The following is a 23,749-nucleotide window of genomic DNA, read 5'->3' as shown; positions in this document are numbered from 1 at the left end:
ATGCTGAGAACGTTTTTTCAAAAAAATATAACTCAATGATTGTTACTTCACTCATTTTAATGACTGCATTTGGGGCAGACAGTAATTCCTTCAACATGGAGGGTGAGATGGAGAGATCTCAGCTGGGTACATCCCTGCGAAGTCACTCAGAGTTGGGGCAGGAGTGACACAGCTGTCCCAGCTGTCCCAGGGTGGCCCCCAGGGTGGCCTCTTGTGTGCTCGGACAGGCCTGTGCACCGGGGAATGCGTGCACATTTGGTGTTTGTGCAAAAGGCCAAAGTACAAGCCTTCCCTGAGCCCTTTCTGTGTTCCAGGTCGGGTCTAAGTGCACGGGGTAGTTCCCAAAATAAATTGTGCTCAACTGAGTTGGTCCTTGTTTCAATGACAAATAAATGAATTCCAGGCAGAAATTAGATTACATCTGTACATAAATGCGGCATCCTCAATATCTTCAAAAATCCCCTTTCTTGCCCCTTAAGACACCGGAGGGACGCAACAATAGGCACACCAACAGGACACAGGTGCAAATATCCACGTGTCATGCCCAATTCTGTCACTTTCCAGCAAAACAGTTTTGAGCAATATTAGGAGAACAGCGAGACCTCCACAGGCTTAGGTTTGTAAGCTTGCAAATGGATTTCCTGTTTCTACACCGTGGTCCAGCCTGATTTTCATGAATACGTCTGTGCCCTCATGTCATTTCACCTGAATCCTCCCTTAAACTGTAATCACCATCCTGGCACTTAATTCTATTTGGCGGTGGTGACCTCAGGCAGGTCAGGACAAACGGCAGGGGAAGGATGTGGACCTGGGTCTGATGGGGCTGCTACCAGCCTGAAACTGTCTTGTGGGCTCCCTAATGTCATCAGCCGGTATATTAGGGGAGAAGGCTCTTCCAAGCCTACAAAAATGATAAGAACAATCTGCATTTTGTTGAGTAGATTCTTGTCTGTGTCTGTTATTTTTCATGTTAGGTACTTCCTGTACACATCAGGATGTACAGGAAATACCTCCATCTGACAGGGCAGGGGAACTGAGGGAGAGAAGTTGCTGGGCACAGAGCTAGATCTAGAGCCCTGTCTCTTGCTTTTCATGTCACTTCCCCTTTCTTTGGAACCCATTCCCAATGGGTACAATCTCAGCACAAATGTTGACCCTGAACAGAAACCCATGAATCCATCGGCACTTCCAGAACCAGTGGAATGTCTTTGAGGTGCCCTTCGTTCATCTGTCTTTCCATCCATCAAGATTCTTGTTCAGACATCCATTTATCAACCTTTTCCTCAAGGGACCTCCATAGCTTCAGAAATGGGCAGTGGAGCCCAGGACTGAACTGGCATGCTTTCAATGCAGATGTGCCACAGAATTGTTCATAATCAGGCTGGAGAATATGAATTCTGTGCTAGCTCTCTTCCAGCTGGGTGGCAATAGGGGAAGAAGTTTGGCCCCTGCTCTCCACAGAAGTGTTGCGAATTTCTTAGAATGCACAAGCCCCACACATCTTTCTTTTTATACTGAGATGGGCTGATTCCTTGTAGTCTCAAAGGACCCTCAAGGTACTAGGCACAATGGAGTGAATGTGGTTGTAGATCCTTCTGAGGTCACTGCTCTGGGTCTGCCCAGATTACTGATAAGCGTTCCCAGATGGCATTATTTTGAAGGAAGGGATTCTCAGTGTAGAGCCTGGGACCCAGAAAAGGCTGATCAGATGTCTGTGCACATTTGTGTAAAGAAAGATCAACGATTAAATGATTTAGGAGGGGGGTGTGGAGTATATTCTAGAAAGGAACTAACTGAAGATGGTTACTCTTTTAAGAAAGCAGCCCTTAGCTCTCTAAAAAATTATCACCCATGATTGATCATGGGTCTTGGGATTTGAGTAAACCGGAAGAACTCATGATGAAGGAGAATTCACACTTCACATGTTTCCTTTCAATCATGGGCGGCACCAAGAAAGAGGTCTCAGCTCTGGGCCAAAATCTTCCATGAAGATAGAGCTGAGAAAGAAGGTTGGTTGCATCGGGGGAGGTGATGGTTGGGGGCAACTGGGACAGCTGTGGTGGAAGAGATGGAGGTGATGGCTTTGATGGTGACCTTTGCGCCTGTGATCAGGGGCAGTGCTACTGTTGCATGGCAGTATCTGTGGTTGAGGTTCGGGCAGTCTAAAGTTAGCCTGAGGTTGCCTGTGTCTGCTCTAGGGGCCGAAGTGAGAATGATGGTAACTATATGCTTCTGGGTAACTCTGGGAAAGTTCCTAAGCCTCTCTGTGCTTCAATTTCCTAATCCTTCATATGGGTGTCAGAGTAAGATCTATCTCACAGGGCTGTTGTGACAAATAAGAGAATACACGGCAAGTGTGCACGATGGAAACTGCTCACGGTCAGCCCTCTTCCTCCAACCTCTGCAGTGATGGCCATGGTGGTGGTCCCAGAGGCCATGGTGGCAGAATAGAGAACAGGTTTTCTTTCTTCAGTCCCATCTGCCACAACCCAAAGAGGGCTCCAAAACAGTCATTCTTTTACTTTGGTACACACTACACTCACCTGGGAACCTGTCAGACATGAAGATTCTAACAACCCCCAATCTTTTGGTGCGGTTTAAGGTAAACACAAGACCCACATCAACATTTTTAATAAGGCTCCTGGGCAATGCTGATGCAGAGGACCTCCAGACCCCCTCTGAGGAATGTGCCATGGGGAGCTGGGTGGATTGAGCCCGGTCCAACAGGTCAGGCTGGGGCACTATGGAACCACTTCCTCTCTCCACGCATACGGCAAGGCCCCTGGCTGGCCCCTCCTTGCCCCCATCTGCAGCCTGGCTGTCCAGGCAAGTAGGCATTTGGACCCATGCCCTGGGCTGGGAAGTTTGGCATTGGAGAGCCATCTGGGCAGATGGAGAACATCAAATGAAGCTCTGTAAGGTTCTGAAGTTTAGAAGCCCCTGAAAACTACCACCACCACCGTCCATGTGTCTGAGGAGCATCCCAGAGCTCATTGGTCCCTGAGTGATGGGGCCAGGACGCGACAGACTTCTCCATGCTGCCTCACGTTCTGCCAGCAGCTTGCAGAAAACTGTGCTCTGTCCCCCCAACTGGCAACATCCAAAGAGACTCAGTGGCTTCCCTGGACTCCATAGGTCTGAATGGAGCTACAGGAGGGGAGAGAGGAGCAAAGACAGCAAGGCAAGGGCCCCACACCCTCAACAGGGCAGGTACCTCTTGGGCTTGGAGGTTGAGCTGAGGGATCTTCTGGTGCTACCAGTCCGGGAACAGATGTCTTCATGTCTTCAGTCTTCCAAATCTGTCCAGGAAAGAGAAAAGGCTGATGGCTGGGGAAACGATCCTGTCTGTGGCCTCAGGCCATTCCCATTCCCTCGCATCCAAAGTGCCCTGAGGGAAGGGATGGGAATATGGTCCCCCTTCACTTCCAATGCTAATGTATTCTTGGAGACATGTCCTCATGCTGACTGCATATGGCTTCTCACATGCTGAGTCCAGACACCCTGTTGACAAAAGGTAAGGATAAGCCTCCCCTTAATGCTTTTTTTGAGCTCCACCCTGGGCCTAACCCAGTGCTGGGCCATTCCAGGAGCTCAGTTATCATGCTGGATGAATGAGTGCATGAAAGACTCTCACTCATGACTTGGGGGCCCACAAAGGAAATGCATCCACTGCTCTACCAGCCTGGGCTCCTCTGAATGACCCATAGTGTGAGTCACCCCAGGCGTCCCTGACCTACTCATGTTCTGGCTAGCACAGGATGCCCTGCTCTCTGCAGAGCACATGTATCCCTCCTGGTCCACATAGGAGGCTTCTCAAGGGACCCCCCTCAACCTTGTCTCTCCTATCCACACACACCAACCCCTCAGCCTGCTTGGCCTCTCCGTATGCTGTTGACTTTTCCTCATCCTTGGGACTCAGCTGTACTGCCACCTCCTCTTATGTCTCTCTGTTAGAAATAAATCCATACTCCCTTTGGACCCTCACCACATATGTATTGGCAAATATGTCCATGATTATTCTGAGACTTGGGGCATGGACATCCATGGAAAACAAGGCCAAGTTTTAGCCACGATGGCACTCAACAAGCTTTCATAAATGTTTGAAGAATTCAATGGACATTTGCTTGAATATGTTATGGCATTCAGTTGACATTCCCTTAAACTGTGGAATTCAGTTGACAGTTTCTTAAGTGGGCCTCTAAATTATTCCTTATCTTTACTCATTCCTTCATCCTTCCTGTCAGTCTCAGAAAGATTACCTTGTTCTTCCCATGCTAATCCTCACACTTCAGTGCCTCTGTTCCCTTCTCTTCCTGGTTTCTTGATGCTTTCCCTCTCCATGGCCTTTCTCAGAGGATCCATAACACTCTTTGATTATCCTGGTCATAGCATGCATTGCGTGCATATATTTTCTGTCTGTATTCTCATCTAGGATAGGATCATCTTGATGATAAAGGCCTATTATCACTAATTTCTGTGTTCCCTGTGGCTTGTGTGATGAGTTTGGTACAGAGCCAGAGTTAGGATGGACAGATGAGAAAATATTTGAGTGGATAGATGGATTCATGGATAAATTGATAGGTATATGGAAGGATAGATCATTGTATAAAAGGAAAGGAACAAAAGAAGAAAGGAAGGAGAAAGGGAGGAAGAGAGCAAGGGAGGGGGAAGGAATGGTAGAGAGATAAATAGCTGGGTAAGAAGGTAGATGTATTATTGGATGGATGGATGGATGAATAGATGGGTGAATAGATAAGTAGATGGAAGGATAGATGGATGAAAGGATGAATGTATGGATGAATAGGTATAGAGATAAATAGTTGGATGGATTAGTGGGTGGACAGATGGGTGGATAGATGGATGGGCAAGTGTGTGAATGGATGGTCCAAATATTCATTTCAGCACTGGGTTATGCTGTTACACATTTGACCATTCATTTTTGACACTTGTAATGATAAATGTCTATTTCATTACATGAGTATATGTGTGTATACAATTATATATATATAATTTTATCTATCTATCTATCTATCTATCTATCTATCTACCTTTTGCCTGGAGAGAGCCTTGCCTTTGCCCTCACTTGCTATGAAGACCTGGTCTGGCATGCCACTTAGTCTCAAATGCAGCCTATAGATTTGGACTCTTGGAGGAAGTGAGAACAAAGAACACCTTCTTGTACTCTGCCTTCACTGTGCCCAAGACACACTTACCCGAACCATGCCGTCTTGACTCCCAGTAATGATGACATGGTTTGTGTCCCATGCTGGCCCTTCCATCATGCAGCAGCAGGTTATGGCTCCTTCAGGGCCCCAGGCCGTGGTGATGCTGGCCAGTGGCTGTCCATTGACATTCCACAGAGACAAGTGGGCTCCCGCACAGGAGACAATGGTGCCCTGTAGCAGTGAAAGCTGGCTTCACCCCATGCTGAGGTCGCTGCCTGCCCATCTGCCATTTGTTCAGCCAGAGTTGGTACACCCAAGCACCCTTAACCTGCTATCTTCTGAAGACTAACCAAGGTACTCCAAGACCTAAGACACCTCCTTCTTGCTAGATGGCTCATAGGTCTCCTGTGTTTGCACACAGCTACAAATTCCTGGCTATTTGCATACTGCAATCACGTGTTTGGATGTTGCTTTCCCTGACAAACTGACTGACTCCCACTTTGGGTTCCTCCCACAGCCTGGAGACCACCCCTGGATCTGGACATGGGGCCTATACTTGGTGGGCCAACCCTGTCCCCATGAAGAAGATTTGGATATCACCTGGTAGAGGGCAGAGTACAGAGATTTGAATGATTGTATATGGCTCAGAAAATTGGATGATGTCTCTCTGAAGGGAATTTCTGAGGAGAAATGTCTCTATTGAATCTCCTGAAATGTTTATGTCTAGAGTTTTCTTCTCCAGTCATTGTCAATTTTATGGCCAATGGTATAATGATCACTGTCATTGAAGACTCATAAAACCAGCTGGAGCGATGCCTTTGAGCCTTGTCCTAACCCCAGAAAGGATGTAGGGAACTCAGTGCCCCTCCATAGCCCTATGGGCTCCATCATATCCCTTCCTGAATTGTTTGGTAGAGTCTGCTTGAGGTCAAGGACCATTTCTGATACATCTCTGCCAAGCACCCAACACTGAGCACAGAAGGCACTTAGTAAATTCAATTGACTCCAGGACCAGTTGAATTCAACAAGTTATTGGTCATGGTATGTCTCCTCTGAGGTCTGAGGACATTATTCTTTATAATGTTATCTCAGATCAGGGCCTGGTTCCTTTCCCAAAACATTCACCAATTTATTCATTCATCCACCATCCATCCATCCATCCATCCATCCACCCATCCACTCTCCATCTGCCCATTGACCTATCTGCCCACTAATTTACCCAAATATCCATCCACCCACATACCTATTCATGCATCCATGCATCCATCTTCTATCTGTCCGTGTAAGATTCATCCTAGATTCAAGCCTACCTGGAACATCATGTTTGGCTAAAGTTGGGACCAGGAGTCTTCTTCACGATCTCCCCCTCCTTCTATTATCCCCTTGTCTGCCCACTCTATCCATGCTCTGGACTCCTGGGGTTTTCTGAAGAAGATGCAGAGCCTTTGAATCCTCAGGGAACCCCCAGCTCTATGATGAGGATTCCAGCCTGGGAGAAACTTCACACTGAGATTTAGATATATATATTTCTCTAACTCTTTCTGTTCTCTGTCTCTGTCTCTGTCTGTTTCTGTTACACACACACACACACACACACACACACACACATCTGACAGGCTTATCTTTAGTAGCACCTTGGAGGGACAAGCAGAAGCACTTCCTGCCATGGTGACCAGAAGCACCTGATGAGTTAACACTGACTTGCAGTCAATGAACTGAATTAGTCCATTAAGCCCAGAAGATCTCTTACCAAACCAACTTCCTGCCCCAATTCCCTCATGCCTGTGCCAGAACAGACACCTCCCACCACTCTCACCACCCTGAGGGAGAAAAAGAAAAAAAAAAAAAAGTCTAGACCCAGATGCTACACATGTTGATGGCTCCACTCTGCCTGGGCAAAGAATACTCCATACATTTGGGACAATGTTTCTCAACATTCTTGGGAGCTCAGCCTCTCTTTGCTCTTGGGTTTTCTCTTGGGACACCGCACCATGCCACCAGACAGGCTCATAGACATTGAGAAAGCGGGGGCTCACCGAGACGTCACTGATGGCAAGAGCAGAGATACCCTCCCGGTGGGCAGGTAGGCGGGCCACATGGGTGAGGTGGTCTAGGTCCCACAGGATGCAAGTACAGTCTTGGGAGCCACTCACCAGGAGGCTGAAGGTGACTGATGCTGCCAGGCATGTGACAGCCTGTGTGTGTCCATACAAGGCCTGGGGACAAGAAGCAGACCCGCAGATTATGGGAGGGACCCTCAATCTAGGTACCTGGGGAGATATCTTGCCCTCCTATTCACTGCTAGGCTCCTGGTGAGGAAACAGAGATTGAGGGCGATTCCATGATTCCAAAGTCAGTGGTGTGTGTGTGTGTGTGTGTGTGCGCGCGCACGCACGCATGTGTGTTTACGTGTGTGTGTGTATGTACATGAGTCTATGCCAGCCTCTCAGTTCCATCCATTTCTGGGAGTTGAGTCTCAGCTAGGCTGGATTTGCAGTCTTTTAATCTTAACTGCCACAGACCAGTAGCGCCCTCATGCTGCGTGCTCACCTACACTTGCCTTGTGTGTTGAGGCAGCATGTACAACTAGTCACAAGCAAGGACACTGACTTCCAAAGTGTGGTGTCCCGACCAGGTGCATAAGCATCAGCTAGGAATTTATTAGAAAAGCAAATTCTTGGGCCCTATCCAAGATGTACTGAGGCAGAAACCCTGGGGGTGGGGCCATGGTGAAAACTATGGGTTTTCACAAGGTCTCCGGGAAAATTTTATGCACGAGTTTGAGCATTACGCCAAGGGAACCTCAGAAACAAACATGCCTCTGCCAACTAAAATGGAAGGGAGGCAGGGGACGGGGGCTGTCAGGTCATAGTTAAAAAAAGATGCAACTTTTCAAGTCTGATGGATCTAGGTTCATAGTCTGTCTGGCCACGTGGCAGCAGGTGACTCAGGGCCTTGGTCTCGGCCCTCAGGTTGGCGTGTGCTGGGTCTGACCTGGTTCACAGATGGCTATGTGTCCAGATATGGCCAGAGGCCTTGCTCCCCAGGGACACGTGCCACAGGGCCTGAGGTGGCCTGGTGTTCCCAGGTCCACTGCCACTGGCAACAGTGTGGTTTCCATCACAATAATTCCAGAAGCTGCCTGACCTGAAAGCTGCCGCATCCACATGTGCGGCCGCCACCTGGAATGAGCCGGAGAAGTGCAGAGGTGGTGCTCTGAAGTGCGATTACCCTGGCTTACCTAGTGGGAAACGTCCACCCTCAGGACGGATGACTGCTCACTCATTTGGGCCAATGAGGCCGAGCATCATTTTTCAAAGCTGTCACTTTGCCTGGTCACAGCCAGGAAAAGTTCTGCCAGGATTTCTGTTTGTTTTCAATAGATCCTAATGTGGCACCGAGCAGATGGTGCTGGCAAGGTTCTGGATGTGACCCACAGGAGATGATTAGGGTCATCTCAGGAAACCGGAAGCTGTCTACATGAAGAGAGAAGTAGAGGATCTGACAGGAGCTCTGATGACTCAGTTCTGACCGCAGGGGGACATGGTGACTCCAAAGAGTGCAAGCTGGGGGACCCTGGGGTAAAGGCTGGGGATTCAGAGAGAGAAGCTCTGAGCCCATGTGCCCCCATGTGCTGCTCATTAGTGGAGCTAAGTCTGCTGCTTTCCGAGGGGAGGCACTGGAGAGTTAGGGGACCAGCCCGTGTGCAGGCTGCCCACACGTGTAAGGCTCATTGCCTCCCACCACGACACACAGCCATCCTCATCTGGAGGGGCCGGGGAAATCAGCGAAGGAGGACAGCAGATGTCAGTGTGTTGTCTACTGGCTCTTTTGTTTTCTCAGAATATAGTGGTCCCCCTAACCCACGGGGGACACGTTCCAAGACTCTCAGTAGGTGGGTGCTTGAAACTGTGGGTAGTACTGAACCCTGCGTGTCCTGTGTTTTTTTCCTGTACGTACATATGTATGAAAAAATTTAATTTATAAATTAGGCACAGCAACAGATTAAAGGCAATAACTAACTATAAAATAGAACAGTTATAACAGTACACTGTAATAAAAGTTATGTGAGTGTGGCCTCTCTCTCTCAAGATGTCTTATCGGACTCTACTTGCCCTTCCTGTAATGACATGGGGTGAATGCCATAGGCACTGTGACGTGGCATTAGGCTACTACTGACCTTCTGATAATGAGTCAGAAGGAGGGCTGTCTGGTTTCAGGCCATGATTGACCACAGGTGAGTGAGAACACAGAAAGTGAAGCTGGGAATAAGGGAGTGCTGTCACAGTACCTCTCTACGTGGCCAATTAAAATAACTTCGCTATGTCATCATGCCTAAATAAAGTAGCAAAAGATAAAGAAAATAAAATAATAAAATAAAGTAGAATAAAACAAAACAAAACAAAAACCTCTGGAAATAATTGCTCAGGTTGGACACTTGTGGTGAGATAGGTACTCTTCATTAATCGTGGTGGCACCGTAAGGCTATGGAGCCACTATCGAAAGCACTATGTCCCTGTTTGGTAATTCTACTTCTTGAAATTTATTTTAAGGGAGCAATTAATCAGAAGCAAACAGCAATCTATATAAGTTGTTTCCTGCAGCACTATTTAAAATAGTTAAAATTTGGAAGTAATGTAATTGTCTAGTTTGAGGAGAAGTGGTTTATTAAACTGTGGTGCACTGACATAACAAAACAATTGAAATGTAATTTTATGGAAATGGAATAATATGGAACAATTGAAATGTAAATTACAGAGACTGTGGAAAAACAGAAACAATTTGATAGGCTGGGTGAAAATAGAATAAACATATCTACACAATGATCAGAATGGTATAAATATGTATATCTGGGGATGGCAACATGCAACAACGGAAACTTTTACAGAAATTACAGAGAATTATTCAACTTTGAAGTGAATTTGAAAGTTGTCTTTAATGTTGTAATATCTTTAAAAATTGAAACACTTAAACTATTTAATGTATGAGACTATTTAATGATGTCTTTGCCAACAAGTCAAGGACAGACCCCCCCCGCCCCCCCGCAGTGAGCAGCTGGTGGTCTGGGGGACGCCCAAGGCCGTGCCAGCCACTATAGGTAAATGATAAAGTGTTTTATTTTGCTCAGGAAATAAGTGCGTGTGGGATTCCCCATACCTTTTCCCCTTGATTTATAACTAGGAGAGGATGATGAATTACATTTTTAAGCTGTCAATACAGCAGCTTTTCTACAGCACATCTTCACTGCTAAAAGGGACCTGGGAGCAGTAGTGGGAGTCGCCTCCCCGACTCCCCAAGGCCAGCCTGCAGTCAGGCTGGATCTAGGGCGTCCCTAGAGTGGCGCCTGGGGCTGGGGAGCACTCCGCAGAGTAATGCCCGGTCTCTTCACACGGGTCAGGAGTAAGAGCCCAGCCCCCTGGCCGCAGTCCGTGGAGAGGAGAAGGAAACCCAGAAAGGCCTGAGAAGGGGAAAAGGCAGGGTGCTCCGAGGCTGGCTTTGAGAGTCTGGTGAAGGCAGCCTGCACTTGGCCGGCACAGCTCCCACAGCAGGTGCCACTGCCCCACAGGATTAATCGGTCCCCTCAGCACCGACCCATTCCTTCCATTCCTTCCTTCACCTCGCGTCTACTGAGTCCCTACTGTGCACCACGCATGTGCTGCAGGGGGTGGGGGGTGGGGATGGGGGGAGGGCTTGAAAAGCATCCAGAGAAACCAAGGAGCAGTTTCAGTGAAACATGTTCAGTTTAGGAAATCGGATCCATGATGAGTTTTGTATGATTAATTTTGATTCTGTCATCTTGGGCCTATATGGCTAACTACAAATACAGACCTAACAATGGTTGCATTTTAGAGGTGGAAGTGTACCCTAGTGGTATTCTGGGCGGGTTCAAGGGTGCACAGGCAGGAAGCATGGGTTTAGAGTTAGATGGACCCAGATTAAAATGCAAACTTGCTCTTTCTGAGCTTCAGTTTCCTTGTGTGAAAGTGGGGAGAACAGTGCCGGATTCGCCAGATTAAAACGAACGTACGGAGTCTTAATCAAACAGCGAGTACGCTCTGCTCGTTAGGAGAGCAGCGGTGATTCCTGAGGCAGGACCGGACTGAGCCCCCTGTCCCCGCCTGCTTTTGCTTTCCTCCTGCACAGCCACTGCTGCTCTGAAATAGCCTTTCAATTTCTGGCTCCACAACGAGTCACTTAACTTCCTCACAGCTGGTTTTCTCACCGGTAAAGCAAGGATAATAACAGAACCTAGCTTCCAGTGTTGTCGAGAAGGTAAAATGAGGCTATATGCATAAAAGTCACATGGCACATGCTCCGAAATGGTCTCTAGTGCGAAGAAACTGGTTTCACTGGCTCTGATGGGTAGGTGGCATCTCTCACTGAGGCATGTGTCCTGTGGAGGCATCTGCCCCGTGGGCTTGTCAAAACCACCGTGGGCATGAAACTGTGGCCTTCTAATGGCAAAGAGCCACGTGCTGCCACCAGTGCCTCGCTGTGTTCTCTGCTCCTGAGGGGGGCAGGGCTTTTGGTGCTGGGGAATTGGACGACATTAGGGCACCACATCTGCCCCAGGCACCATCCCCACCTGAGGCACCATCCCCACCTGAGGCATCATCCCCACCTGAGCACCATCCCCACCTGAGGCGTCATCCCCACCTGAGGTGCCATTCCCGCCTGAGCACCATCCTCACCTGAGGTAAAATCCCCACCTGAGGCGCCAACCCCATCTGAGGTGCCATCCCCACCTGAGCACCATCCTCACCTGAGGTAAAATCCCCACCTGAGGCGCCAACCCCATCTGAGGTGCCATCCCCACCTGAGCACCATCCTCACCTGAGGCACCATCCCCACTTGAGATACTGTACCTGCTTGAGGTGCAGGCCTCTCGGGCGGCCTTTGGCTATGCTGAGCTCCCACACACATACCACCGCACTCGTGCCAGAGGTGATGATTGTTGTGGGGGCTGGGCACACAGTACACAGGCAGCGGCCCCAGGCAGCCAGGTTCTCGAACGTCATTAGGATCTATGGGAGACAAGTGGGATGAGCAGTGGTGCCCCGGCCAGCACAGGGCTGGGAGCCAGGACAAGGTGACAGAGGGACAAGGGCAAGTCTGGATGCTGCTGGCCTGCTCATGTGCCATGGGAACTGGGGGACATGTCACTTGTTCAGGAGGCTGGCGCTGGTGACATAATCCAGGTGGTCCAAGCCTGTCCCATATGAGCTCATGCTCTAGTGAGTGGGGAGACATAAGTGAGGGGAAGTTATGGGGACATGGTGAAAATCTGTCTGCCATGAAAGGGTAGGGAAGGCTGAGGGCGATGAGAGAGAGCTTGGTGGCCAGGGAGTTCATGCCATGTGATTGGTGGGTGGGACGTAGGGTGGGAGGGAAGTCAGGCTAGGAAAGGAGGCTGGAGGTGGCCAGGGCCACAGCAAGATGTGACGTGACTCTGTGGCCTGAGTCAAGGGTGGAGGAAAAGTAACCAGATGGCTTGCTTTTGGCACTGGCTCAATGCTCAGTGAGTGTCCTAGGAGTCTGAACCGTGAGTGTTCAGAGGAACCCAAAGACTTCCCACCCAGACTGAGAGTCTGAGTGGCCTCCATGCAGCCACATGACCAGCTGGTGGCAGACTGCTATGAAATAACAGTGTGCACTGTAAACTTGTGAGCTCCACTCCTTAGAATATGGGTTGGAGGTTTGGCCCACAAGGGCCCTTAGCCTGGCTGCACGAGCCCCCTCCCTCCCAGGCAGGGGGCACGGCTATAGGGAGGAAGTGGGGCAGCTGTGCCTGCTTTGGGCTCACCCATCTGACTGCCTCTGCCTCAGAGGTGCCCGCCCTGCACCCTGCCTGCCCGCACCCCACACGCACTCACCTTGTCAGAGCCATAGTTCCCCAAGCAGCAGCTGAAGTCATCGAAGCCCCAGCTGAAGGTCCTGTTCCAGAGCGGAGGCAGGAGCATCTTGTTCTTCTCCACGGCCAGGATGGTCTTCTCAGTAGGGACGATGTGGCCAATGGCTCCTTTGGGGGATTCGGAGCCTAGAGAGAAAAGGTACATATCTACCCCCCAGTTAGTATGGTGGAATTTACATGCCAAAGGGCAACACCCCCTTTCTCTGTGTTCAGAGAAGAGCCCTGGGCAGGTGACCCAGACTTGGCCAAGCACAAGCCTAGACATCAGGCACTTGCTCGTCAAGGCACCTCACTCCAGAGCCTTACTCCGCAGGCCGTGTTAGACCTTAGCCCCAAGCTGGGTGCCCTGGCCCTGGCTTTGGCATATACATTAAGCTTGCACGTGGCCACAGGTCTTCAGTGTCTCTAACAGGCTGATGTCAGGGGAGGAGTGGCTGAGGCTGTCTGTGCAGATGGCACCAAGCCACTTCCTGCCCCTCCCAGACACCTTACCTGTAGGGCTGGGTATGCCAAAGACACTGTTCTTGGATTTGAAGGGGGAAAAAAGGACATACCAAGCCCCCCACCCCAACAAACCTGATGCTATACTCCTTATACAATTCCAGAACATTGCCCTTTGTAGTGGGGTTTCCCCAAAGCAGTACATGCCCCGGGTGGCCCGGACATCAGACTGCACACACAGTTTCCCTAAGGAAGCAGCAGGGCTGGAACTCACACTGGGCTGTGTTCCCCAGGACAGTGGCTCCTGGCTAGCGGCTGCAGGCCCGCCTGGGGGCTCAGGAGCAACAGTGACTGTGGGTACCAAGGAGCAGAGGCTGCAACCCTCCCTCCCCTCGGGAAATCTGGCTTTGGAGGTGAGGAGGGGTGTGTGTGTGCGTGGGCATGTATGTGTGTGCACAGGAAAGAGAGAGAAAGTTAAAGAAAGAGACAGAGAGATGTGCGCGCACACACATATATGAAAGAAAGAGAGGAATGTGTGTCTTAGATAGACGGGCAGACAGGTGAGTCTGTCAGGATCTAACAGAGGTGGTTCTGGACAGTTCCAGAACACAGACCTCCCTAGATTCCTGCTGTGACTAGAGACACAGCCATCCAAAGTCAGACCCCAAGACACTGAAGGGTCTGTGCCCCCGAGTCGCCAAAGGAACACCAGTCACTAAAGGGACATCTGTGGGACAGGGTGCTGAACAGAGCTGACCAGGTGGTTACCTTTGACTGTGACCTGGGAGGGCCTCAGTGACTGCAGATTGTAGAAAAAAGGCTGTGGGTGGCTGGGGAGGCTCGCAGGTATGACAGCGTCCTTTCCAGGTAAAGGCTTCCCTGCAGAGGTCCTGGCTGGGTGCGGTTTTGTAAAGAGCTGGAGAGGCAAGGGGACAGATGCACACCACAAAAGTCATTAGGGACAGATGGCTGGAGGAGGAGTCCTCCCCAGTCAAGTCACAGCCGCACCTCTGTTCTGAGTGCTGTCTGAGAAGGGCTGGCTTCTGACTGACATAAACATAAACAGAACTAGCTGGTTCAACCCTGAGATGTTGCAGTTCAAATGAAGGGCTTTGGCTCAGGGAGGGACTGCTGCTTTCTCCAGGTCATGGTGCGGGATTAGCAGAAATAGCTTTCCTGGCTGCCCAACTGTCATCTTCTCCACACTGCTTGGGAAAAGGATGACCTCACCGAGGAGCCTCTGATCCCTGGCAGAGCTGCCTCTCAAATCATGGGGTCAGAGTGACCCTCTTCTCTCTTTCTAGATCACATGTCTCTCTTCATTTGCTTGAGCTATTTCTCATATTTTTCCCCTTCCCTTACAAACTCTGCAGGCACATCTATCTGGGCATCAAGACAGAATCCTTCAATAGCATCCATTCAAACATTCCAAAGAGCACAGGCAAACCCCATTAGTGGCCTTTCTTATTTTCACTTTTCTTAGATCTCTGCTGTCAAAGTGTCCCCAATGCCAAACTTTTTGCACAACCAGGCAAAATATGAAGCCCAAGGCCATGGTGCTTGGCAGAATCTCGCTGCTGCCACAGAGGGCGGCTGAGGTCAACTGCAGCCTTTCGCCCTCCCCTTCCCAACGAGGCTGTTTTTTCCAGCCGTCAGGCCCGTTCTTCTGCTCCCTGATGGAAACATCCACTGGGCACCACGATGGAGGTGGGACAGTGGGCCTCAGGTGGGCACACGAGCAGGGGTGAGGTTCAGCAAACAGCTGGGGAGGGGTCTTACAGCAGCCTAGGCTCAGTTACAACCTTCAGTCAAATACTGGACTACCTGGTAAAGCTGGGTGGGTGATCAATACCAACGGACATCAGAACGATGATTTCTAAATGAGCATTAAATGAAGAATGTCCTTTCTTGCACAGCAGAATGACTAAAGCATTGCAGGCCCAGTGCCTGTAACAACTTCAGCAGGCACAGGGCCTCCATGGCACAGTGCATGGTCCTCAAGTCTTTTGATCTTGTCTTTAGGTTGAGAATGAGAATTTTCATTCTGATGATTACTTAGAAATATCTTTTTAAAAACCTCATATGATACATCACTAAGTAAAATCAGAATCTAAGCTTGTGTGTACTCCGTGATCGCACTGATGGGAAAATATATTTGCTTAGGGACAAAAACTGTGAGAATATAACCCAGGACACAATTGGATGGTGGTAGCTACTACTTCGAATTATGTAATTGCTTTATCTGTATTATTAGGCTACCTAAGCTTCTTTCTTGAAATTCCCCCCTTCCTACAAAGCCTTCCCCGGATGAACCCACATTTGGATGTGCTGTTCATTCTCCAAGTCACCCTTAGCACTTCTCATATCCCCCTCACCTGGGAGCTGAGCAAACTTGGAGCATGTCACGGAAGACCAGCTAGAAAAGATGTTACTAGTTTTGCACCATTGAGATGAGACCGTCCAAGCCTCATGATTACATATGGGGAAGGCTGTTGCCCAAGATGGCCCTGGAATTGGCTAGGCTTATGCACTCACTTCACTGATTTTCCAGGCTGAGACCCCAGCCCATGGGGTCATGCTAATAGCCCAGATGGCTGTACTTAGGAATAAAACTTCTCCGCACTGAACTGAAGTTTGAGGGTCAACGGGGCCAGGATCAGTTAAATAAGTGCTTCTCTTGTACACCATTCACCAGGATGTCACCATGAACATGAATAGCCTCACATTGCTACATGATATCCCAATGGGGCATGGAGCCAGTGGAGCAAAAGGACCATGTAAGACCCCTGCAATTTCACCAGAGGCCCAGAATTTAGATCTCTGTCTCACTGCTGGAAATATGGTTTTGGGGTCAGCCAGATGGTGCTAGAACTTTTCCTCTAGACTATAGCTTCTATAATAGCCTCTAGGCTATTTATTTAGCCTCACGGAGTCTCAGCTTCTTGATCTGTAAAAGAATAACTCCTATACCCAGAGCTTATGAGGGGATTCAATGAAGGAATCACTAATGTGATTTGTTGTCTAATGTCTAACCCTTGTTGAGTGCCCATTATATTTCAGGTATTTTCGAGCACTTGATGTCTTAACTCATTGGCTCTTCACAACAACTCTGTAGCTAGACACATATAGAAAACTAAATCCCGTGGATTTATTGTAGTGTCTGTTACACATATCACAGGTGAATGGAGTCCTCACTGTATCATTAAGGACGTCGTCACCTTCATCAACACCAGCTGGTGATAGAGGGCTAAGCCCCAATATTGAGGAGTGTAGGAAGACCATTTCCCCTCTCCAGCCCTCTCTCTTGTTCCTATCCAGGAGAAAATGTCCTCACTCACACTCCCAAGCTCACAGTGCATACGCTCTTTTAAGAAAGCAAGATTAAGTACATGGATACTGTACCTGTTTGGGTACCTGCCCAAAGTTGCTGACAAACCCCAGGATGGTGCTCCTGATCAAGGGGTCACTGGTGCTGCTGAGGTCCATTCTGTCACCATAGAAGTAGGGGTGGAAGGTATTAACAGCTTCTACCGCAGCTGACCCCTGCTGCTTGTACCCAAAAATGAGGTCTATCCAGTGGTGGAGGTTGGCACTGACAAAGTCACTTTCCAGAGCCTGGAACCAAAAGCCAAAGAACATGAAGAATACAGGTCTCTCTCGGGCTTGTGAGCCCTCTGCACAGATCAGGAGGGCACGTATGCATCAGATGCTGGCTCTGCACAGGAAAGATGTGATATCTCCCAGTGTTTGAATAGCACTAAGTGGGCAGACACACAGGCCACCCAAGGACCCCCCCAAATCCTGGCTCCAGCTAGCAGGGAAACAGATATGACTGTTCCAATCATCTAGCTCATTCACTCCATGATCTAACCATGAGGTGCAGAATACCTATGCCTTGCATTGATATCTAAATGGAAGAGACCAGACTCAAAATAAGTCTTGGGGTCCTATTGATCTCAATATAAGAAAAAGGGAGAGATGATTCTGACCAGAGATGTCAGGATGTTGAGACTGAGTGTAGCAGGTAGGCAAGCATGCTCCAGGGCACGTGGGCCCCCAGCACTGTCACGGATGTTCCTTCACATCTCTGTTCCTCAGTTTCTTCACCTTCTTCATCTGTAGAATGGGGACAAGAATTGTACCTCCTCTGTGGAATTCTGTGAGGTTTGATTCGTGTCTGTGGCTGGTGTCCGGAGAGCTCCATGTAATGTTGGCCACAGTGATGACACTGAGCACCTGCAAGGTGCCAGGCACTGGCTTGGGGTTTGGTGTGTATGGTCTCTTCCCACCTTTCATTGGTAGATATCATTACCCCACTTTGGGGCAGGCTCAGGCGTGGTTTTAGAACCTACTGTCTCCGTCCCCAGCTCCCAGGCCTTAGCACCCCACTGGGGATATCCAACCTCACTGAGCACATCTCACTGCACCCAAGTACCTAGAAATTATTGATGTATTAGGTGTGAGCCCCTTTATCAATCATCTTTGGAAAGAAAAGTGTTGAATCTACCTTTGAGGTATAGCTCAGTCCCCAGGAATGTGAGCTTCCCTGACTGAGGCACTTCTGTCCAGTCCAAAGTATGCAATGGGCCAGAGCATTTCATCCACACACCCAAAGGGTAAGTCTATGATGACCTGAGGAACATTCTGTTCATGTGCAGCCTTGCCGTCTCCAAGGAAGGAGGACAGAAGAGTTTCTAGACTCAGCCATGAAGACTCACTCTGAGCTTAAATCCTCTAAATGGGACCAAAACCTCAGCCCACTCAGGAACACAGCTCCCGTTGAAAGTCAGCAATATCTGCCTTCAACTAAAGGTGCCATCGAACAGGAAACACAAAGAAGTTTAGGGGAGCCCAAGCGTGCTCCATCCTTCATGGATACAGCCCAGATGAATGATGCCAGCTCAGATTAGAGTACCCAGGCTGCCAATATTCCTCAACCATTAGCACACATGAGCAAGAGGAAATGTGGGCCAGTGTTTAGATTTCCCAGTTCACCCGAAAGATGGCACCTTTTTCTGCTAAGCAGAGCCCAACTTCAGGGCTGGGTCCCCAGACCCAAAGGCATTCATTTGGGATTGTCTAAGCCCTTCATTGATCCACTGGGTGGGCATGGGCCTGTGGAAGTCAGGTCAGCTGTGTCACATTAGTTTTCTGAGGTATATGGCCAAAGTGGCTTCAAGAAGGCCAGGACATCTGGACATTTTTCCTAGCACTATCACCAACACATAGTCCATATCTTTAAGTTCTTCTAGAGCATCTTTTCCACCTCCTTCTTTAGATGAAGCCTGGCTCTCCCCAAGCCTCCAGTGGTGGCTACTTGCTGAGTTACATGCCATGTGACTTGGGGCCCGGAGGTGGTGTTGGGGTCCTCCTTGATCCACACGGCCACATGCGGACCATCGTTCCTCTACGTTTTTGCTAAAAGAACAACAATCTGCTCCTCTGTGGTTTATGAAATTGAACTCTACCCCCCTTCCTCATCCTCACTGCTGTCATCCACCAACTCTTTTTCTGACTCATCAAACATGGTGACTCCTGGGCATGCCTTCTCTTATTCTCTAAGATCTGCCATTGTCCTCACTGATTTTAATGTTTCACATCTCAGTTCCTTAAGTGCCACTTCTCCAATGACTTTGCCTCCCCACCTAAAGTTACCTACTCCTGCAGACACATCTTAACTCATGTTTAGTATCCATAAGTGCTCCATCTTCAGAATCTCTCATTCAAGCATCCCTGTTGGTGAAAACCACATCCTCCCCTTGCTGATTATTTAACTACTCCCTAAGATTATTCTACTTTATCAAAACTTCTAGTCCCCTCACCCTTTTACTTCTTTGCAATCTGTCAACACTCTCTTGTCTTCAGCCCTACCTTGATGCGACAGAGATTTAGTGGTTTACCATTTCAATAACTTTCTGCTCAATACATCTTGTTGTGCTATTGAATTGTGTGTACTGTCTTTTCACAGCGCTCTGGACCAACTCAAATATTTTCTGTCTTTGTGCTTACACCAGAGTATCATCACATAAGAGGGCATACTGATTATCCTATAATCTTTGGTCACCAATTTCACCTATGGCCACTGAGCATTGCCAGAAAACCTAGGAATGTTTCTCTAGTCAACTCATGCTTAATCGCTCAAGATGACTAGTTCACATTTCCTGCTCTCTCCTTAACTCTGACACTCTTCCACTGTCTACTTTCAGCCACTGGCCATACCTCCTACTTTACAGAGAAAAACAGAGCCACTGGTTGGAAACTCCCACATCTTTGTGAAAACATATATAAACTAATTTTCATCTGCAACCCCTGACTGCCTTCCCTCCTACTCAGGAATCTGACCCACCTTTTATCTAAAGCTAACCCTCTACCTGTGGTTTAGATTCCAAATACTCCCACTTTCTCAAGAATGCATTATTCCTTTCCTTGTATACCCAACCTCTTTTCCCCACGACCTTTTAAATTTGCTTATTAAAATAAAAAAGGAAAACCTAATATTTCTTCAACTTCTCAACTACTCCAGGTACTATTCTCTGTCTTTATTCTCTCCTTCACAACCAGGATTTTCATTACCCATCCTTATCATTTCTGTTTCCTTATTATCACTCACTTCCTCTATTTCTTCACATGGACTTGAGTTACTGTCTTTTATTTTAGAATGAAGAACTCTCTTTAGTATTTCTTGTAGGGAAGGTCTGCTAGTGATAAATTCTTCTGGTTTTTTTTTTTTTTTATCTGTGAATGTCTTAATTGCTTCATTTTTGAAGAATAGTTTTGCTGGCTATAAAATTCTTGGCTGAGTCTTTCAGCACTTTGAATATTTCATACCACTGCCTTCTTGCCTCTACGGTTTCTGATGAAATATTAACTATTAATCTTATTAAAGATATCTTGTAAATGAGGAGTTGCTTTTTTGCTTTCAAGACTCTTCCTTTGACTTTCCTTTTCGACAGTTTGATTATGATGTGTCTAAGTCCAGATCTCTTTGAGTTTATCCTACTTGGAGTTTATTGAGTGTCTTGGATGTATAAATTAACACTTTAAATAAAAATAAGGATGTTTTTGAACATTATTTCTTCAAACATTCTTTGTGCCCCTTTGTCTCCTCTCTTTCTGGTACCTCCAGTTGTGTATGTTGGTATGTTTGCTGGTGTTCTACAGGTGTCTAGGCTCTGTTCATTTTTCTTCACTCATCTCCTCCTGTTCCCCAGACTGGATAATCTCAATTGACCTATCTTCTATGTTTGTTGATTCTTTATTCTACCTGCTATTGATCCTTAGTGAATTTGTCATTTCAGTTACTGTACTTTTCATCTCCACAATTTCTATTCAGTTCCTTTGCACAATTTCTATGTCTTTATTTATAATTTCATCATTGTCATATTTTCCTTTAGGTCTTTAAACATGGTTTTATTTAATTCTTTGAACATATTTACAATAGTTGATTTAATATCTTTGTCTAATAAGTCCAAAGTTTAGGCTTCCTTAGGGACAGTTTCTGTTGACTGTTTTTTCCCCCCTCTGTATGAGCCATACTTTCTTTTTCTTTGTAGGTCTCATAATTTTTGTGGAAAACTGGACATTTTAGATAATACGATGTGTCAACTCTGGGAGTCAGATTTTCTCCAGGGTTTGTTGCTGTCATTACTATTTGTTGTTGCTTATTTGTTTAGTGACTTTTCTGAACTAGTTCTATAAAGTCTGTATTTTTGTTGTTGTTGTTGTTGTTGTTGTTGTGGTATATGGCCAATAAAATCTCTGCTCTGTTAGTTTAATTGTCATCTTATTTGGATAAAGCTTTCTTAAATGCCTAGAACCGGTAAGTTTCCCAGTCTTTGCCCAGGGAGGGGCTCTGTGTACAAGCTAGATCATGGCATCAGTTTTAGCGAGGCAGTGGCTGCCTGGTAAAAACTGCCTTTACCTCTCACATCCTGCTTGCATGGGGCCTCAATGTCAGCCAGAGGCGAAGCCTAGCCCCTTAGAAGCATGAACATAGCCTTATGCATGAAAACATCCCTATAGATGTGTGTGTTCTTCTAGGTCCCAGGAATACTTTGAAGTTTTTTCAAGGCCTCCTATAAATACCCCATTCCCTAGTTTTTCCACTTAAGCCTGTTGTTTGCCCAATTATATCCACTGCTTCTGGAAGCAACAGTATTAAACAATTGTCTCTGGTTTCTTTTTTTTCACAAATGCCACTGAAGTAAAGGCCTTTGCACTATGCAGGCTCTGAGGTCAAATAAAGACAGATTTGCAGGTGGGGTTTTTCAGGAAACCACTAACGGGTCATATAATGATGGTTCTCTGGGTATGGGGTTTTGAAGGAGCTCCAATGCCATTCTTCCCCCTCCAATGGACTCCTAGGCTGTTGCCTTCCACTGTTATTGTGGGTTATTGGCTTTCAAGGCTACTATGGAGCTGAAGAGGAGAAATGAGAATAGTGTAAATTAAAACATCAAATGCTTGCTATTCTTACAAAAATTCAGCCATTTTTTTTCTTTAAAGAAACACTCTCTTGATCTTTCTAAGCTTCCGGTTAATTTCAAGGGTTCTGAAAAGTTTGTCGTGATAGTTTTTGCCATGACTCTTCTTGCTTTTATGGCATAAAAGATTTTCAGAGATTCCTACTCTGATGTTTTCAATGACATTGATTGTTAACATCCTAACCCACTCCAGTCTAATCATTACTCCACCAAAAGAGGTCTCCCTTTGTTGTTACCATCCAGTTCCCCTAGGTCGCACTGCTAATCTGTATCTGATGGCATCTAATGTCTATCCCTTTGTAGCACTTGGTGAAGTTATAATTTCCCTCTTATTCGTGTGGTTATTTAATCAAGCTGCCTCCCCACTAGACTATTGGCATCTGCAGTCAGGCCGGCAGAGTGAACCTGCTCACTCCCTCCAAGCCAATAACTTTTCTGAGAACATCTTAGCAGAGGGCTGCTGCCACCTAAAGGTCAAGTTCATCTCCATCTCTGGTCCAACTACTCAAGACCAATGGCTCGTGGGAGAGATGAGCATCATTATTAAATTTTCAGAGGCAAGGATAAACCAGGGAAGGATTTTCTTCTTGCCAAGGGAGAAGGGAAGAGGAAAAGGTATGGCTTTGTTGTTACCAGTCAGGCCCACCTCAGAATGCTTGTTCTCTTTAGAGATAATTTACACACAATAAATTTCACCCGTTTTAAACAGACCGTTCAATGTGTTCTCACAAATGCATGCAATCATGTAACCACCACCATAACCAAGATATGGAACATTTACATCAATTCAAAATGTTCTCCTGTACTCCTTTTCCATCATTCCCTACTCCAGAGACCAGAACACAAGCTTTTTCCTGGGCTCTCTAGACATAAGAGCCCCAGAAGTGCTTGTCATTAGCCCTCTGCTTGCACAGAAAGCCTCTGTGGAGACGGAGAAGATACTGTGGTCTTCATTCAGGATTCTAGGGGTTCCGGTGTGACCCCGGTCAACTCACCTGTCTGTGCAGGCTGATGAATTTCCGAGGGTCCCCATCAGCCCAGGGTGGGAGTTGAACGTCCCCCAGTGCTGTCCCATCCTGCATGCAGCCTGAGTGGGGTGAGAAACAATAGGCCTTTGGGTTAATGGGAGCCCAGACTGGACTAGGAACCAGGGGATATAAACACTGTGCTATCCAGGACTGCTGGTTCCTTGTAGATCAGTCCTGCACAGGCCTTACAGCTTCTTGCTTCTTCCGTCTGGTGTGTCCCCACCCTTATCTGCCTGGAATATTCCTGCTTGGTCTCCAAGCCTTCAACCCTCCACAAGACTCTCTTTGCTTCCCAGGCAGGTTTGTACTCAATTCACAAGTCCCATAAAATGACAGTAATGTCAATGTGTGTATGTCTTCCTCCCTGCTACTCTCTACCTTTTCATCTGGGCGCTTTTTATCCAGTGCTAAAACAGTAAGGAGATCATAACGATAACAGTAAAAGCTATCGTATTTTGAGCACCTAACTCCATGCCAGGGCACTATGCTAGATGCTTGGCACACATCATCTTATTGAATCTTCATTTAACTTTATAATTTATGCATTTTCTCTCCATTTTTAAAGTGAGGACAGCAAGGTTTTTAGAGGCAGCTTCCCCAGGCATTAGAAAGAGGAGTCTGGATCCGAGCCCAAGTCTCTCTCCTACCCATTAGCTGCACAACCTTGAACGTGTTGCTTAACCTCTTTGGGATTCACTTTTCCTACCTGTTACCAAATTC

The 23,749-nt window shown here is 47.5% G+C and overlaps 1 protein-coding gene across 5 annotated transcripts in view; it reads right to left on the bottom strand.

The window, feature by feature from the left end:
* WDFY4 (WDFY family member 4) overlaps positions 1–23,749 on the bottom strand; it is a 290,261-nt gene that overhangs the window by 2,101 nt on the left and 264,411 nt on the right. For 4 of the 5 annotated variants that reach the window (XM_077746401.1, XM_077746404.1, XM_077746402.1 and 1 more), the window contains 8 exons: positions 22,997–23,088; positions 16,921–17,133; positions 14,287–14,434; positions 13,040–13,224; positions 12,032–12,190; positions 7,202–7,381; positions 5,214–5,396; positions 3,215–3,299 (listed from right to left, as the gene is read on the bottom strand). In XM_077746401.1, the coding sequence (XP_077602527.1) occupies positions 3,215–3,299; positions 5,214–5,396; positions 7,202–7,381; positions 12,032–12,190; positions 13,040–13,224; positions 14,287–14,434; positions 16,921–17,133; positions 22,997–23,088 (1,245 nt within the window). The remainder of the gene's footprint in view (positions 1–3,214; positions 3,300–5,213; positions 5,397–7,201; positions 7,382–12,031; positions 12,191–13,039; positions 13,225–14,286; positions 14,435–16,920; positions 17,134–22,996; positions 23,089–23,749) is intronic. The other variant, XM_077746405.1, reaches the window with a different exon arrangement.

The sequence above is a fragment of the Crocuta crocuta genome, unplaced genomic scaffold (assembly GCF_008692635.1).
Source record: "Crocuta crocuta isolate KB4526 unplaced genomic scaffold, BGI_CrCroc_1.0 scaffold28, whole genome shotgun sequence".
Lineage (NCBI taxonomy): Eukaryota > Metazoa > Chordata > Mammalia > Carnivora > Hyaenidae > Crocuta > Crocuta crocuta.
Note: the sequence above shows the minus strand (reverse complement) of the source record. Positions and strands in the feature narration are given on the sequence as shown.